Source organism: Homarus americanus, unplaced genomic scaffold (assembly GCF_018991925.1).
Source record: "Homarus americanus isolate GMGI-L3 unplaced genomic scaffold, GMGI_Hamer_2.0 scaffold13307, whole genome shotgun sequence".
NCBI lineage: Eukaryota > Metazoa > Arthropoda > Malacostraca > Decapoda > Nephropidae > Homarus > Homarus americanus.
Genome location: NW_024713441.1, coordinates 8994 through 23666, shown reverse-complemented (window position 1 = coordinate 23666; position 14673 = coordinate 8994). Strand labels below are relative to the sequence as shown.

The 14673-nt window shown below is 44.5% G+C and overlaps 1 protein-coding gene across 1 annotated transcript; it reads right to left on the bottom strand.

Moving 5' to 3' along the window:
- Positions 1-660: 660 nt before the first annotated feature.
- LOC121872046 (C-type mannose receptor 2-like) lies at positions 661-14444 on the bottom strand (the record flags this gene model as incomplete). The annotated part of the gene is made up of 10 exons (XM_042374715.1): positions 14337-14444; positions 8782-8985; positions 7138-7272; positions 6592-6705; positions 5021-5179; positions 4250-4354; positions 2045-2203; positions 1582-1764; positions 985-1137; positions 661-735 (listed from the first exon to the last, which is right to left on the bottom strand). Coding segments are annotated over exons 2-10 (1219 nt in total), but the record flags the coding sequence as incomplete, so codon positions are not given.
- Positions 14445-14673: the final 229 nt, after the last annotated feature.

Here is a 14673-nt window from a genome sequence, read left to right as displayed (position 1 = left end):
AAATTTTCTCAGTTATAATTTATGCACCACCAGTGTCAACAAGCAGCCATAAGACACCATCATCATTATATGTGGAAAGGCTGCAAAATTGGGTTGAAATTCCTATTTCGTGGCGATTTTGACGACCATCTTAGATTTTTGTTAAGGTGTCCTCCAAACACAAAAGCGTTGCTGCCAATCGTTTCCGTGGCAAAAAAACCTATATTAGATACCAAGACCATGTTTCTAGCACTACTTCTTAAGGAGATATACGTATCTTAATATTTTCATAAATACGCTAATTTAGGGGCAACAGAATATCTCTTGAGAGGAACTGTAGAGCAGCCTGACCTGAACTGGGCTTCACAGTTTACACCCAGACCTTTTTCACACTTCCTGGCATATAGAACAAGAAATTTTTGGATGATGTGTATAAACTCCACCCAGTGCTTAGACCATGCCAGACATAGCAGGTTTTCTCCTGTACTGGCACTGGACAATAAAGGTCAGAAAATAACAGACCAGCCGACCGAACAGCTAGAAAGCCGATACGTGATGGAAAAAAAAATGATAAATTGGAGAGAAAAAAGAGGAGACAGAACCAGAAAATGAGAAATGAGAGAGATTTCGAGAGAACGAGAAAACGAGTGTATAAAATTATAATGCTTTATGACGTCTTACCTTTCTTCTCACAAAGAAAAGCCCGACGCTGCGAACACCCCACGTCATTCCACTTGCCACCGTACGTGTACATCTCTGAACAAAAGAGAAAGAGAATATATGATAAAGATTACAAGGAAAATATTAATAAAGGAAAAATATTGGAATTTACCTTCAAATCCCGACGAATTAACAGTTCATGGCGTGTTTTGAAAAGCTGAATATATTTTCTGTTTTTGTAAGTGCATTATAGTATGTTTGTGTGTGTAGGTGCATTTATACATACCTCTAATCGTAATTTGTACTGTACATCCATTAACACAAAGACACAGGCGTCGTACTCACCTACACAGTAATCGACGTAAACACCATTGGGTTCCCCGAAGTTCCAGTTGAAGAAGCCAACAGGTGTACCGTCCAACCACCTGTTCCCATCAATGTCGTTCTTCATACCGATCCAGAGCGTAGACTGACTTAGCTGCTGCTCAGACACCAGCTCTGACATGTCAAGCAAATTGTTAAGCATAGTAAGAATTATTGTTTGAATGCACATCTTAGTTTTTTCATTAATGTTTACAAATGAAATTTCTAATAACCGAATATAATCAACATCTTGAATAATTTAATGTAAATCTGTGCACAAATACTTATAATTATAAGTTACCAATGAATTATCAAGTTGGAAATTCTGAATTATGGTATAAACTAAAATTTTAATTGCAAAAGCCAATAAATGTCTCAATTGCACAAGCTATTTTCCACAAGTTACGACTAAAATTAAATAAAAGTTTGCTTTCTCACTTAATAATAATCAAATTGATAGTCGATCCCATAAAAAAGAAATATACACCCTATGATTTTACTCATATTGGTGAAAAAAAAAGGTTTTCGTTTAACAAATCTTAACACAAATATACCAACACAACTCTGAGGAAGACTGACTCTCAATGAAATCCTGCTCCTGGGCAGTAGTGAAGGAGATTAGCTCAGGTCTCTCATCGTCGTGGTGATGGTCCAGCTCACGGCACTGGAGATGAGCGTCACGAAAAGTTAGTTCTTGAAGCTCGAAGCGGTAGCACTCCCCGCTAACTGGATTCTCCGTCCAGTCCCATCCACAGTTTGAGTCTGGTAGTGACGATTGAAAGATTACTGTAGAGCATGACTATAAAAGCATGAAAAAATTACATCAATAGTGAAGTGATACAGCAGTAAGGCGCGCAACTCTCACCAGTATGACAAGGGTTCGAGCCTCGGCCCTGACAAGTAAGAAGGGTGTTATCCAGTGTGACCCGGTCCCCGGTTTCCTCCTGTACTAACACTGGATAGACCAACCGCCAAAACGGCTAGTGAGCTGATAAGTGGTGAAGATGGACTAAAAATAATAATATATCACTTAAGAACTCACAGTCAGGCTTAGCTGTGGTGGTTGTCACAGGGTAGATGGGTGTGTCGGAAGCCTTCCTCTTGCAGATAAAGGGGCGCTCCTGTTCACACCTCACGTCGTTCCACTTGCCTGCCGAGTCTATCATCTCCACGCAGTTCTTGTCTCCTCCGCTCGGCTCACCTGTTGCATTGAGTATTATAGAAGCATCGTCTAACCTAACCTGACCTAACCTAACCTAACCTGACTTCACCTAACCTGACCTAACCTGACCTAGCCTAGCTTAACCTGACCTAACCTGTGCAACAAAAGTGTAACTTAGCCTACCCTAACCTAACCTAAGCAAACCTGACCTGACCTGACCTGACCTAACCAAACCTAACCTAACCAAACCTAACCTAGTCTATGCAACAAAACAGGGAAACCTAACCTAGTCTGGTACTAAATATTGTCTGATCATAATAATACTTGGCACATGCGTCACTCATGCCGAACGAAAAGCTTCAAATTTTTTTTTTCAGAAAACATATTTTTCATCGAATTTTTTATGGTTCTTTGCGAGACGTTCCCCTTAACATACCCACACCTAACCTAACCTACCCACACCTACCCTAACCCACTTACACCCAACCTAACCCAACCCAACCTAACCCAACCCAACCTAACCTAGCATAATTTACCCATACCTCACTTAACCTTGCTATACCTCACCTAAACTTGCTATACCTCACCTAAACTTGCTATACCTCACTTAACCTTGCTATAAGAACATAAGAACATAAGAATGGAGGAAACTGCAGCGGGCCTATTGGCCCATACTGGGCAGTCCCGTTTACACCCAACCCCTATTTCTCATATAAGCATCCAACCTATGTTTGAAGCTATTCAGCGTATTCGAGTTAATGATGATATTTGGTAACTTGTTCCATTCATCCACTACTCTGTTTTCAAACCAGTGTTTACCGATTTCACGCCTAAATCTAAATTTATCTAATTTAAAACCATTGTTACGAGTTCGCTCCTGGTTGGATAGTTTGAGTACCTTTGTAATGTCCCCTTTGTTTAGCCCTGCCTTCCACTTATACACCTCTATCAGGTCGCCCCTCGCTCTACGTCTCTCGAGGGAGTGCAAATTAAGATGCTTTAACCTGTCTCTATACTCAAGGTTCCTAATGCCCGGGATTAGTCTTGTCATTCTCCTCTGAATTCTTTCCAAGGATTCTATATCCATTCTGTAATACGGTGACCAGAACTGAACTACTTGCTATACCTCACTTAACCTTGCTATACCTCACTTAACCTTGCTACACCTCACCTAACCTTGCTATACCTCACCTAACCTTGCTATACCTCACTTAACCTTGCTACACCTCACCTAACCTTGCTACACCTCACCTAACCTTGCTACACCTCACCTAACCTTGCTACACCTCACATAACCTTGCTATACCTCACCTAACCTTGCTATACCTCACCTAACCTTGCTACACCTCACATAACCTTGCTATACCTCACCTAACCTTGCTACACCTCACCTAACACACCTTTAACCTACATATACCTCACCCAACCTTACACACTCACCTAACCTTGCCTAACCTCACATAACCTTGCTATACCTCACATAACCTTGCTATAACTAACCTCAACAACCCAACCTTACACCTCACCTAACTTGCTATACCTCACATAACCTTGCTATACCTCACCAACCTTATACCTCACCTAACTCTATACCTCACCTAACCTTGTATACCTCACCTAACCTTGCTATACCTCACCTAACCTTGCTACACCTCACCTAACCTTGCTATACCTCACCTAACCTTGCTATACCTCACCTAACCTTGCTATACCTCACCTAACCTTGCTATACCTCACCTAACCTTGCTATACCTCACCTAACCTTGCTATACCTCACCTAACTTTAAATTATAACGTAAATTTTAACATCAACCTACATTATCTATATGCATACTGATCAATGTAAACTTTTAATGGTGATTTTAATGTATGTATGTATGTATGTATGTATGTATGAATGTATGTATGTATGTATGTATGTATGTATGTATGTATGAATGTATGAATGTATGTATGAATGTATGTATGTATGAATGCATGTATGTATGTATGTATGTACGAATGTATGTATGTATGAATGTATGTATGTATTAATTTCGATGGTTTAGAACTTTAGATACAGTATTGCCAAGGTGTGCCCGGTACCTTCATTCCAGTTGGTGATGGTAACACTGGTGCCGTCACTCCACACCCATGACCCCTCTAATGCCCGATCGTTGAGGCCCAGCCACCCTCCACCTCCCTGGTGGTCTGAGGCACCGTGAGGTAAAGATGGTTTAGATAGGGAGGCAAAAAAGTAGCAGAGAGAGAGAGAGAAAGAGGGGAGGAGGGCAAGAGGTAGAGAAAGTGAGATAAAGAAAGTAAGAGAGCGAAAGAGAGAGAGAGAGAGAGAAGCCATTCAATAAACAGTGAATTGAAATATTAACAGGCGAATAATGCTTAATATAGTAATAGCAAAGGGGGGTAAATATATATTCATAATCTATCATCAATCATGTTAAGACAAAATAAATCACATTGAACATTTATCTTTACGTACTTACAATCCATTATAGACACATTCCCATCATAGCTAACAACTTGCGTGGTCATTCTTAGCGTTCACTTGGCGTCAAATGGTTTAATCATTATCGTTAAAGGGTTAAATCATCGTCGTCAAAGTGTTAAACAATCGTCGTCAAAGTGTTAAACAATCGTCGTCAAAGTGTTAAACAATCGTCGTCAAAGTGTTAAACAATCGTCGTCAAAGTTTTAAACAATCGTCATCAAAGTGTTAAACAATCGTCGTCAAAGTGTTAAACAATCGTCGTCAAAGTGTTAAACAATCGTCGTCAAAGTTTTAAACAATCGTCGTCAAAGTGTTAAACAGTCTCTTTCTCCCCACATTTACCAACTATAAAGGAAGATTAAACCTACTAAAAACGTAGTCTTGCTCGGCCCAGGTAGCCACGGAGACAAGGTGGGCCTGATGACTCTGACACTCCCTCTGGGCAGCCGTCCACGTCTTCTCCTCCTCCGAGAACATGTAACAATGGTCAAACTCGTTGCTCCATCCCTCAGGGCAATACCGTTCATCTGTGTTTACAAAACAACAACATTCTCAATCACTTCTTGTCGACTCAACCCTTAAGTATTAAACACGACTATGTTTTTTTGCAGCTTTTGTCAGTCAGTATTCGGACATTAATCAACATTCGCTATTAATTAAGAGTAAGATGTAAATCTAACACTAATACTTATATCATGTATGATATAAGTATCTAACCGTAGAGGGATTTGATAATAAAATATATCAATGTAAATATATACGAGAATAAGTTCCTATTTTAATATACCTTATCAGAGGAAACTTTACTACAGTTCTGTATTAACTTTCTTCAGCAGGGGTTGTCACAGAAATACTTATGGAGAATAAGTTCTTAATATAAGTTACTATCATGAGGTGCTGTCTTAACACGATTTACCAGGATAGCATCTCAGTGCAGCACAAGTTACTGTTGTAATTACCATCATAAGGTGCTGCCTTAACACGATTTACCAGGATAGTGTCAGTGCAGAACAAGTAACTGTCGTCGTTAATATCACGATACACCAGGATAATATTGACTATCACGAGATCTTCACTCACCAATGATGTAACAAAGATAAGGTCTTGATCCAACAGAGGTTTAGCTGTACACTCTTACGACCCTGTCGTATTTTTCTATTTTTTTTATATAACATGCTTCCATGTTCCATATTATTCCTGTAATGATGTGTTGTATTTACTATTATATAATCTAGTCACCTTACCCTGTGCTGTTAAGGTTTTAACTGTTATTAGTTCAAACCCATTTTGTATTGTAACAAGGTTTTAACTGTTATTAGTTCAAACCCATTTTGTATTGTAACAAGCATTCTTTGTTTCTCTACGACCATCTGCATCGTTAAACGACCCACCGGCGAGTCGCGTGGCGGGAGCCGACCTTATATATAGCACCCACCAACTGACGGAGTTAGTTCAGTCCTCTTGTCATACAGTTCACATCCTTTGAGTGACTCTCGTCACCTGTTACTTATACCTAATTTATTTGTGTTGTTCCTGTCGCCACCAATGTGGTATATCTATGTGAGTACCTATTTATGTCTCTATTTATGTCCATCAGTATTTGCTTCGTTACATTTAAGTAATTCAGTGTTGTTTCACGTTAGTTAATTTCAGTGTTAGTTTTTATGTTTATGCAGTGTTAACGTAATCCAATGCTTTATTTTTATTCTTTTGATGTTTCATTGTTTAGTATCATTTGTGTCTTAAAAGTTTCGATGGTGAATCGATTTGTTGTGACAGCCTACGAGCCTCTTTTTTGTGTTAATAGTTAATTAATTAAATTCTTAAAGGTTTACTTTATTTATTTTTATTCCCTTTTAATTTACTTCACTTTTTTTGTTTGGTTACGCCTAGAACCTGGATATTTAAGTAAATTAAGAGACGGCGTAACAACACTCACTAGAGGGAGAGATGAGGTGGACAGTCTCCCCTGCGGGTATCTCACAGGCGTAGTGTCGGGGCTCCTTGCAGTCGATTGGCATCCAAGAGGAGACTGGAGCATCGTGCCCTATGGCTTAGAAGAGCATGACAATCCATTTAATACGAGGTGTTAAAAACTAAAACTAATCCACTGCAGGGATAGTAACAGTTACAAGATGTGTTAACAAATAAAGAGATGATATGAGGCGGTTCAAATACGCCCAGTGAGGGACGAACCATTGATAGTGTATTTTATTTAGACACTATCGTTGCAGGGCAGTCAGGCCAAGAATTAACTACAAAGTGGTAAAAACTGCATTACTTATCACCCAACAAACAATTCGTAAATATGAAGATGTAAGTCATTAAGTTTTAGTGAGATGAAGATTAAATTATTCAACTGTGTTTTAAAAATTACTGGTAGTGAAAACAGTCAGACTTTAAGAACTTAAGTTATTTAAAGAAATCTCTCTCTCTCTCTCTCTCTCTCTCTCTCTCTCTCTCTCTCTCTCTCTCTCTCTCTCACCTTCAGTCTGGAGGAAGACGCACCGGTTATCGTCAGCATGAAGAGCAGCGTCCTCGTTTTCGTCCGAGACATGAGTGAAGTTCTTGCTGGCCATGGTGGTGTTATCCGTCCAGTAAAACTGATCCTCGGGCACACCTAAACGATACAACCTTGTCAAAGATCCTGTCATACCAACGACTCTGTTACTGTCCACCATCCTGTCATACCAACGACTCTGTTACTGTCCACCATCCTGTCATACCAACGCCTCTGTTACTGTCCACCATCCTGTCATACTAATACCTCTGTTACTGTCCACCATCCTGTCATAACGCCTCTGTTACTGTCCACCATCCTGTCATACCCGCCTCTGTTACCATCCCCATCCTGTATCAAGCACCGCACCTCTGTTACTTGTCCACCATCCTGTCATACTAACGCCTCTGTTACCGTCCACCATCCTGTCATACCTAATACCTCTCTGTTACTGTCCACCATCCTGTCTACCAACGCCTCTGTTACTGTCACCATCCTGTCATATCTGTTACTGTCCACCATCCTGTCATGCCTAACACCTCTGTTACCTATCCACCATCCTGTCATACCAACGCCTCTGTTACCTGTCCACCATCCTGTCATACTGCTGCCTCTGTTACTGTCCACCATCCTGTCATACAACGCCTCTGTTACACCACCATCCTGTCATACCAATGCCCTCTGTTACTGTCCACCATCCTGTCATACCAACGCCTCTGTTACTGTCCACCATCCTGTCATCCCAGCACTCTGTTACTGTCCACCATCCTGTCCATATGCTCTCTATCACTGTCCACCATCCTGTCATACTAATACCTCTGTTACTGTCCACCATCCTGTCATACCAACGCCTCTGTTACTGTCCACCATCCTATCATACCAACGCCTCTGTTACTGTCCACCATCCTATCATACCAACGCCTCTGTTACTGTCCACCATCCTATCATACCAACGCCTCTGTTACTGTCCACCATCCTCTGTCATATCGATAATCTCGGGATATACACACGTTAAGAAGGGCACTTCGGGGAATATACTATACAGTGACACCTCCTTCAGTTCACCATTCGCACTTCGCCGAGTTTGAAGGTGCGAATCAGCCCGGGAAGAGCTCGCAGTTCACAAACAAAAGATAAACATAACTTTGTTTAATCTACCGTCGTAGCACTACAGTATAGCAAGCTTCAGCAATGACATTCACAACTATAGTCGTTCTTTTTAGTTGATGGTACAAGCCCCGCCCCCTTGCTGTAATGCAAATAAATTCATAATTAAGTGTTAAGGAAACAAAGACACCCTGTTCTGGCTCATTTTAAACCCGTATTTAATGTACATAAAGATATAACTGCTTGGAAACATTAACTTTCAAGATATAAGTGAAACAAGCTTGAAATAAAAAATATTTACCGTCGAAGTCACAAACAAATCACACATGAATAATCGGTTGATCAAGTGAGCTTAAACAGTTTATAAAGCAGTAGTTCAGGTTAATTTAAACACTAGTCTAATATTATAGCTCTCTCTCTCTCTCTCTCTCTCTCTCTCTCTCTCTCTCTCTCTCTCTCTCTCTCTAAAAACACTGAGAGGCCTTTCAGAGGGTATATACAAATCACGTGTCACCAACTCACTGAAGAGACCAATCCAGAGTGTGTCCGTCTCCGGCATGTGGTTACGGAAGAACCTGTCCTCTGTCTCGTCGTCAAGTACCACCAGCGACGCCCCGACAGCCTCACAGGTGCTCTTGGCGTCGTCCCAGACTACCATGTCGTCAGGTTCCGTGTTGAAGTAGTAGCAGGAGTGGCCGTGGGATTCCCAGCCTGGTACACACGCCCCTGTGGGTTGAACCATCATGTTGATAATGAAGAGAGTTTATGTTCTGTGTTGACAGTAGAGAAGTGATCGATCTCCCACACACGCACATACACACGCATATAAGGGGAAAGATTTTTGTGTGTTGACAGTGTTGTGATCTCTCTTTCACACACACACACACACACACACACACACACCTAGAAAAGGTGCCGAAGAGGGCATGCACGATTATTCTCTCCTCTTCCTACTCCACATAGTGCTCAACACACTGACACTCTCGGTTCTCTCTGACACCACGACCTCATCTGCAAATTTGGTGAAAAGCTTCTGCACCATCTTTGACACCGGCTCCTACGAGATCCCTCGTCCGCGAGTTGCAATGTTCGACACCACAACCGCATCCAGCCTATACGAGCACGTACTGATCACTATAAGAACAGTCCAGTTTCAACCATTGTAAAAATTATCCACAACTCGTAATCAACCAGTGTTTTCACTCCCAGCCAATCTTACCTTTTTGCACTGTTACTTTGTTGAAATGCCCTGTAATATGACCTTCTCCCCACCTTGTTATTACATAATTATATCATATTTGTATTACTTATGTTACTTGTATTTTATTTGTCAATCAAATGGCCCATTCCTCAATTATGTACCAGTAAAAATTTTTTTTGGGGGGCACCCCCCTACATCCTTGTGTAAGGTGAAGCGCAGAAGCATGCTAAGTTCATGCTTGCTTTATGTCTGCTGAGTTAAGGGCGTAGAAGCCTGAAGAGTCAATAGTTTTATGTCTAAGCAAGTTATTGGAAGCTCCAACAACTTGCCCCTGAATACGAATTCACAACTTTTGATTTACAGCAGGTACCTACATTGCTGCTAGGTGAACCGGGACCAGGGGGACTAGGAAGAGTGTCCAAACAACTTCCGCTGGCCCGGGAATCGAACCCGTGGCAGCTTGTTTGCTTGCGAGGCAAGAGCGGTACCGCTCCACCAGCGCCCCCCAATTGTGTAACGATAATTTTCATCCTTCCGGCTGCAATGCTCTTTTAATAAACCGTTAATTATTATTATTATTATTATTATTATTATTATTATTATTATTATTAACACACACACACAGTATTATACCTCGATATAACTTTTGCTGATATGCTTTTTGTAGGTTATGTATCTAAGTTACTGTGCCGAGTAGCAACCTTGTATATAAGCTACTGTGCCGAGTAGCACCTATGTATATAATTACGTGGCAACACTGTACGTGTTATGTGGCAACATTGCCCCGAGGCTGCCATATGGCAAGGCAGTCTCAGTCTGACTGTGTGAGCCGTGCGTGGCACACGCTAGTCACCACTTGTATTTCTCTCATCCATAATAAACGGACTTCAGTGTTACCCGGTGTTTCCCTACCCATCACTGCATCCTTCAGGGAACACTTGTAACCTTCATGGCGCAGTGACTAGGATCTGTGGACTTACAAGTGTGTGAAGAATGCCGACGGTTACATCTGCCGGCGATATGCGCGTCGACTCATAGTGTGTTGTGTTGTGTTGCACTGTGTTTTGCTGCAACGTGCAGTGTTGCTCCTTCACAGTGCATTTTAGTGACGGTGGCAGTATTAGTGTCAGTGTATTAGTGTGTGTCTAGAGCTGAGAGTTGAGCATTGGCCTGTTTTTTGTGGTACCCACGGAGCACGCAGGCGTACACCCTTCTCGTGTGACATCCCGGGAGACACTGACGGTCTCACCCCCGCCGCGTCTCTAGCCACCGGCATTAAGGCCACCACGAAGTGCATCTGCTGTCTCAGACACACACACACACACGCACGCACGCACTCACTCACAGACAGAACAGTGGACTCTATGCGTTATTTCTGCGCTGTTTATGTCATATATATGTGGTTCGAGCTGTTGAGGCGCCACTTTATATACTAAACAGTGCAGTCCACGCACACACTAAGATGGGCGGTAAGAAGGGACAACGTCAAGATGGGAGACACGACTCCCCACCACCTTCCCCTCCACCGGGCGCAGACTCTCATCCTCCACCTCCAGTGACGGACATTGCCACAATTCTGAGGTGGATGGACGACCGGGACGAGAGACGCAGAGAGATGGAACTTCAGAGGGAGGAGACACGAAGAGAGGAGGAAAAGTTGCGTTTTGAGGCACTATTGGCGACCCTGGCGCTAACCCACCCTCCCTCACTCGCAGGTAGCGCGCATCAAGGCGCCAATATCCTCCCTCCTCCACCACACCAGCGTCCTCCAGGTACTCTTGCCTCCAAACAAACAGCTCCCAAGGCATCTGTTCAACCCCCACCCGCCCTCTCACCAGACGTCACGTTTCAGCTTTTTCGTGAGTGGAGGCGGCGTTGGACAGATTACTCCACGATGGTGGACCTTGACAACATGCCTCCAAACAAACAGCTCATCCAACTGCGGATGTGTTTGTCACTGGAGACCCAGAGAGTTTTGGAGCACACGTTGCAAGTGCCTCCCGATTCTACATCTTCAGTGACGGATGTGCTCGACTTTTTACAGGAGCACGTTAAAGGTCGGAATAAAGAGGCTCCTTCACCAGCTGCAAGCAGGCGGAGAACGAATCCTTTGACGACTTTTTTGTACGCTTGAAGAGTTTGTCAGTGGAGATCGACGTCTGCAAGGCGCACAGCCGGGAATGTGAGGAAGCCTGGATCAAGCACGGGATCTTGACAGGTGTCAGGCACGAAGAGTTGGTGCAGCGACTCATCCCCCTGGACGCTTCCTCCACACTCCAGGTGGTAGTGACTGAATGTCGGTCGTACGAGGCCACCAAGTCCGCCACCTCTGCCATACGGGCCCCACCTGCTGTGAGAGCTATCTCACAATACAAGAAGGATAAGAAGGCGGGCAACAACGTGAAGGCTGCCGCACGTTCTTCCACGCCTCCGCCTAGTGCTTCCTGTGGCAGCTGTGGAAAGCAGCACAGCCCCAAGACATGCCCGGCCGCCGACGCACTGTGTCGTGGATGTGACCGTAAGGGCCACTGGTCTAACACAGACAGGTGCCCTGCACGAGGCCGCAAGTGTCAGGCCTGCGGTCGTTATGGACACTACGACAAGTGCTGCCGCCAACCCAAGCCCAAAAGCCCGAGACGAGGAGGAAAGCAGCGCACTTTCCTCGGGGTGGTTCGCACACATCCCCCTTCAGATGGCCTACACAGCCCCAAGCAGCAGCTGAGTCACATCAGGAGGGTGGAATCGACCACACGCCCCAGGGCTACCCCTTCCCCTACCATCCGCGTCGCCGTCACACACGGTGATGTGTCGGGTCACATCGAGGTGATACCGGACACCGGCACTGATACTACGGTGATTGGGTTGAAGCACCTCCAGAAACTGGGCCTCACCAAACGCGGCCTGGGACCACCGCCGCAGCTGCAGTACTACAATGCGGACGGTTCCCAGATGCCAGACGCTGTGGGCTCCTTTCAAGCAGAGATCACCTATGGCGACAGGTCGTGTCATGGATGGATCGACGTGCAGCCTACTCTCGCTACACCCTTGTTGTCGTGGGAGCACTGCAAGGAGTTAGGCGTGGTGCCCAGAGACTTTCCCGAGCAGATCCCAGTTGCTCGGTACACCGCCAGCAGGGTGCGTGAATCAACGAGCGACGCGCCTGGCGCTGCCGCACAGAGCTGCCCAGAACCCGCGTCCACTCCCACCCACACAGGACGCTCCCCTGCCCAGATCCTGTATGGTCACCCTCTCCGCTCTTGCGTTCCTACACACGCCAAGGCCTTTGCGAAGGACTGGCAGACCAAAGCCGAGAGCTGTGACCGCCGCGCCGCTTCACGTGCCCAGGACGCCAAGGCTCGGTATGACGACCGTGCCCGCCCTCTTCAGCCAGTGGAGATTGGTGCCCTTGTCCGCGTCCAGGACCCGACGACGACACGTTGGGACAAGGTGGGCATAGTGATGGGCGTCGGCCGGTCGCGGGACTACAAGGTCAGGATGCCGAGCGGCCGTGTCTGGTGGAGGAACCACCGCTTCCTCCGGCCAGTCCCACCCCCTGCTGCTGGCCCCCTGACCGAGGACGAGTCCCCTACACCTCACGAGGCTCCGCCCCACAGTGCACCTCGACGCTCGGAGCGACTTAGGACTAAGAAGTCCGCTCAAGACAAAGACTATGAGCGTGAGGGGGGAGGGAGATGTAGGTTATGTATCTAAGCTACTGTGCCGAGTAGCAACCTTGTATATAAGCTACTGTGCCGAGTAGCACCTATGTATGTAATTACGTGGCAACACTGCACGTGTTATGTGGCAACATTGCCCCGAGGCTGCCATATGGCAAGGCAGTCTCAGTCTGACTGTGTGAGCCGTGCATGGCACACGCTAGTCACCACTTGTATTTCTCTCATCCATAATAAACGGACTTCAGTGTTACCCGGTGTTTCCCTACCCATCACTGCATCCTTCAGGGAACACTTGTAACCTTCACTTTTACTTTAATTTTATCCTCTTTACCATTCATCGGCTCGTTAGCCGCTTGGGCGATCGGTCACGTCTCTGTTACGCACTGTTGGCAGATACTGGGCATACCCAGGCTCCTGAATATATCGGAACCTGTTCCAGTGTTGATCAAGACTGGCCTTAAATGAGCTGACACTCGGTGCCGTCACAACACTCTCTGGCATATTGTTCCCTAGAGTTTACAATTCGCAATCCGAAAAAGATTGCCTCGCAGTTTTCTGGACTTGTGGCTTCTTCATATTTGAGCTGTGACCCCTTGTGAGACGCGCATCCGCCAGCTCCAGTATGCATGTACATTCGACCAAGTAGTGTCCTCTTGAGATGTTTATACACTTCGATTAAGTCGTCCCTCGCCCGTCTGTAGTATAAGCTAGGCAGTTGCAAGCGTTCTAATCTTTCTGGGTAGCTGAGGTTTCGTAGAGCAGGCACCAGTCTGGTGGCCCTCTTTTGAACATTTTCAATCAATTGACAGTCTCTAGCATGCCTTGGGGACCAGATGGGGAAGCACCTCACTCTTAAAGATCGTGACGAGCGATGGACTATCCAGTTATCTGAACATTATTGGAACATGACACTATATCGTCCCTGTAAGAATAATTATCAGGTGTGACCTACGAACCCCCAAAACATAACGTGATATAGGGTGAGCAGAGTATTGTGTGTATATGAAAAAGTATCGTTATATCGAGAGTCTGTTATGTGAAACTCCCTCATCCAACAGATTAGATCATTAGATGGAGTTAAGAGTCCGCTATATGGAGGTTGCACTGTACATAATATATACATTTATATACACTGTAAATTATATATACATTTTTATTCATACAAACAGTATACTTATCATACGTTTATGGTAACTCACCTCTACTCTTCTTACAGATGTATGGGAACTGCTGAGTGACCTTCTCCACCACCCAGCTGCCACTCACCTTGTCAATGTCCACCACGGCGGCACCATACCCGTTCAGCGACCTGTTAACGGTAAAAACTCTCTCCGTACCGTTTACAATCCTCATAATGTCTCCTGTTGTAGTCCCAGATCTGACTTATTGAATACTAAGAAATTATTGGACTTTCTTCAGGTGAATTATTGCTTTTATTTATTGAATACTGTATTATATGGATGATCCGAAAATTGATAACAACTGAAAACTTATTAAATCAACGCCTGCTTAAATCAACAACTGTTTAAATCAACA